The 3,200-nt window shown below is 36.7% G+C and overlaps 1 protein-coding gene across 1 annotated transcript; it reads right to left on the bottom strand.

Annotated features, from left to right (window-relative positions):
- Nucleotides 1-313: 313 nt before the first annotated feature.
- On the bottom strand, nucleotides 314-1,493 carry LOC110021928 (probable pectate lyase 4). Its single transcript, XM_020720654.1, is given in 5 exon segments — nucleotides 314-526; nucleotides 595-730; nucleotides 814-1,169; nucleotides 1,238-1,289; nucleotides 1,291-1,493. Coding segments are annotated over 5 exon segments (945 nt in total). The 5' UTR covers nucleotides 1,479-1,493.
- Between the last annotated feature and the right edge of the window lie 1,707 nt (nucleotides 1,494-3,200).

Genomic DNA, 3,200 nt, shown 5'->3' with positions numbered 1-3,200 from the left:
CATTTCCCATTGGGTTCGATATTCAATAATCAGAGAAGTTTAACATAAATCAACTCTAGTCGCGATGGAAACCATGTGCCATTGGAAACTTTGTAGAGCGTAAAGAATAATTTAATAATAAGTCCATTACATGGAATTAAAAACAACATAAATGAATAATTTAAACTATATGTTTTTCTACCGTAATATTACGAAATATTGAGTACAGAAAAAAATATCTAATGCCAGAAATATTGAAAGAATATCAGTATATTTTTTAGAAATATATCCCATATTTGTCGGTCATCCTGCAGGCAACTGTACTGATGTAATATTAGCACCGAGATCTCATGGAGCAGCGCAGAGCTCCGGCGAACTTGGTCAGCGATTTCACAGAGCTTGCCTTCCCCACCGCAAAGCGCTGCCGTAGATTGTAGCCCGGCTCTAGACCTTTCACATCCGTGTCTCCGAAGAAAGCTCCATTGACGAATATATCGTTTACTGATTTCCAGTTCCACCTTTCTTCTCCTCTTAGTCTCCAGGTAACCTGTTAGCCAGAATCAATTAGTATATTCTCATCTCAATTTTCCATTTTTATGTATATTCTTGTCTCACCGCTTTGTTATTATTCGGCGGAGCAATGAAGAAATTAGCCTCACTTCTAACCCTAGGGTTCATGCTCCCTCCAATGGCGTAATGCTTCCACCCCTCGTACAAGTTGTTCACCACATGCACATATCCATGTCTTATCCTGCATATTAAAATTTACAAACTCTACAAAACCTGCAAATACCAGATATAAAGCGGCAAACTTTGTGAATGACGATCGATCACCTGGGCATGCGTTGGTTGCAGTTAGGACCGAATCGGTTGAAGGCAACGGTGACGTGCATGTTGCGATCCTCGACGAAGCCATCATCGTGGCCGAGAAGCATCACCTTGTCGTGGTCGTGGAACCAGTTGTTCGAAATGGTGATGCCGGTGGATCCCCGAGTGACGTCGAGGAGGCCGTCCTCGCCAGAGTAAAGCGTGTTGTGATCGATCCAGATTTTGGATGAGGAGACTAGCCGGATTGCATCTCCGTCGCTCACCCACATGTTATTCACTCTGCCACCAGGTCCGATGACCGGCCCAGGTGCCATCGCCCGAATGTGGTGGAATTGTAATCCGTGAATGATCACGTCGTGTACCTGTTGATTTTTATTCATTTATTTTGGAGATTGGAACAGAGCATGAAACAAAGCATGAAACAGAGTACCTTGTTGAGCAAGAATCCAGCTCCCCCTGCAATCTGTACGTCCACTCCACGGCGTCGTGTAGCTCCCGATAAGCAGCGGCCGCTCTAACTTGATCTGCATATCGCGCGCAAACGTGATCCAAACCTTACCAGCTATCATGCTCGTTCCGTACCGGAGCGTGCCTGGCCTCGGCTTCACCGGATCGTCACTGGCATCGGTTACCACATAGAATCTCAACCCTAACCCTCGGTTGTTCCGCATCTTTCCGGCGAATCCGATGGAGCATGAGGAGAGCCGCTCCCGGTGCTTGAACCAGAGAGGGTCCCTTCGCCAACATCGATCGATGGCATTCAAGTGACCACCGCCGCGGAGGCCGGCGGAAGGGGAGACGAAGAAGGAGCTTAGGAGGAGAAGGAAGGTGATGAGGAGAGGAGCAGTGTTGGGCGTGATGTTGGGGGTGATTGCCATGATTTGGCTTGAAGGGATTGGGAGAGGACCAGAAGTTTTAGCATTTATAAGCAACATTAGCTACTTATTTAATTGTTTGGTTGCTGTTTTTTTTTTATTTATTTATTTATCGTAGTTAATTTACAGTTACTGAAATTGCGATTTAATAGATTTAGGGCTACTCACTTATCAGAATTCTATTTTGAAAAATTTACATAACTAGCCCTCAATTTTTATATATTTACTTATTTAACATTTAAAATTCAATATATATATATATATAACCACATATACATACCAGTTTAATTATGCATAAAAATGTGAATTTTATTTTTTTTTAAATAAAAAAAGTGATATTTTTAAGATACGAAAAATGTGGGTGGTATAAATGTAAAAAATAAATTTTAGGTGTTAGATATGTAAATGCATAATTGGGGGGGCATGCATGTAAATGCCCTGAAAAGTTGCGTTTTGGTCGTGGTGAGTTGGCAATGTAAATGTAACTCATTTTAATTTTAAATAAACATTAATTTCAAATAAAATTGGTCATATTAAAAATATAAATTAAATTGGTAGGCTGGTTTTATTTATTATATAGTTAATTTAGTGTCACTAAAATTGAGGTTTAATAGAGTTAGGGTGTTATATAGGTTACCGTTTTATTTATGTAAGTAAATGCTTAATTTACTGTCACTAATATTGGTGACTAATCTCAAATAAAATTTGTTATATTAAGTATTTATATTAAATCCATAAAACTTAAATTCAATAATTTCACAATTTAGTTCATTTGTTGGAAATAAATTTTATTTTCATTTTATTTTTATTTTGAATTAAAGTAAAATATATTTAACTATTTAATTAAAATATAATTATTTAAAAATATTCAAAATATCTTAAAATAACTTAAAAATTTTTCAAAAACATATTAATTTTACTCAGAAATGTTGCCTTTTTTTATTGGAAAAATTAAGAAAATTGAGATTCACAAAAGTTTAGAATTTTAGTTGAGCTAGCGGAGAACTGGGGTTGTTAGCCACCTGATTTCGAGTCGTGTTGAGGTTGGCTCGAAATCAGTTCGAATGAATTGAGTACGGATTAAAATCAGCTTGTGGATCGCTATATCCATTTTTAAGTCAACTTGGCTCGAAAGTTAATCGAATTCGGTCCAACTCGAAATCAAAATGAACTAACTCAAATTGAGTTGTTTGAATTCATTTCAACTCTAAATTGAGGTTAACTCGATATTATTAGGCTTTATTTAACATTATATATAATTTTTTTATGAATAAAAATTATTCGAGGGGATCTCGAGCAAAATCAAACTGATAAGTGTATGAGTCGAATCCGGATTGAAAAAAAATTCATTCTAAAGTTTTAGCTCATTATTTCACTTATTTATTTAAAAATTTGAATCAATTTTCGATCGATTGAATTTCTAGCAAAATTCACAGCCCTATGAAGAGCTAAACAAAGGAGAAACCTTCAAAATAGTATGGTTTTTAAAAAATACTCGAAACAAAATCATGATTATTA

This window comes from Phalaenopsis equestris, unplaced genomic scaffold (assembly GCF_001263595.1).
Source record: "Phalaenopsis equestris unplaced genomic scaffold, ASM126359v1 Scaffold000152, whole genome shotgun sequence".
In the NCBI taxonomy this organism is placed as follows: Eukaryota; Viridiplantae; Streptophyta; class Magnoliopsida; order Asparagales; family Orchidaceae; genus Phalaenopsis; species Phalaenopsis equestris.
The sequence above is the reverse complement of the archived record's forward strand: the minus strand, read 5'-3'. Positions and strand labels throughout refer to the sequence as shown.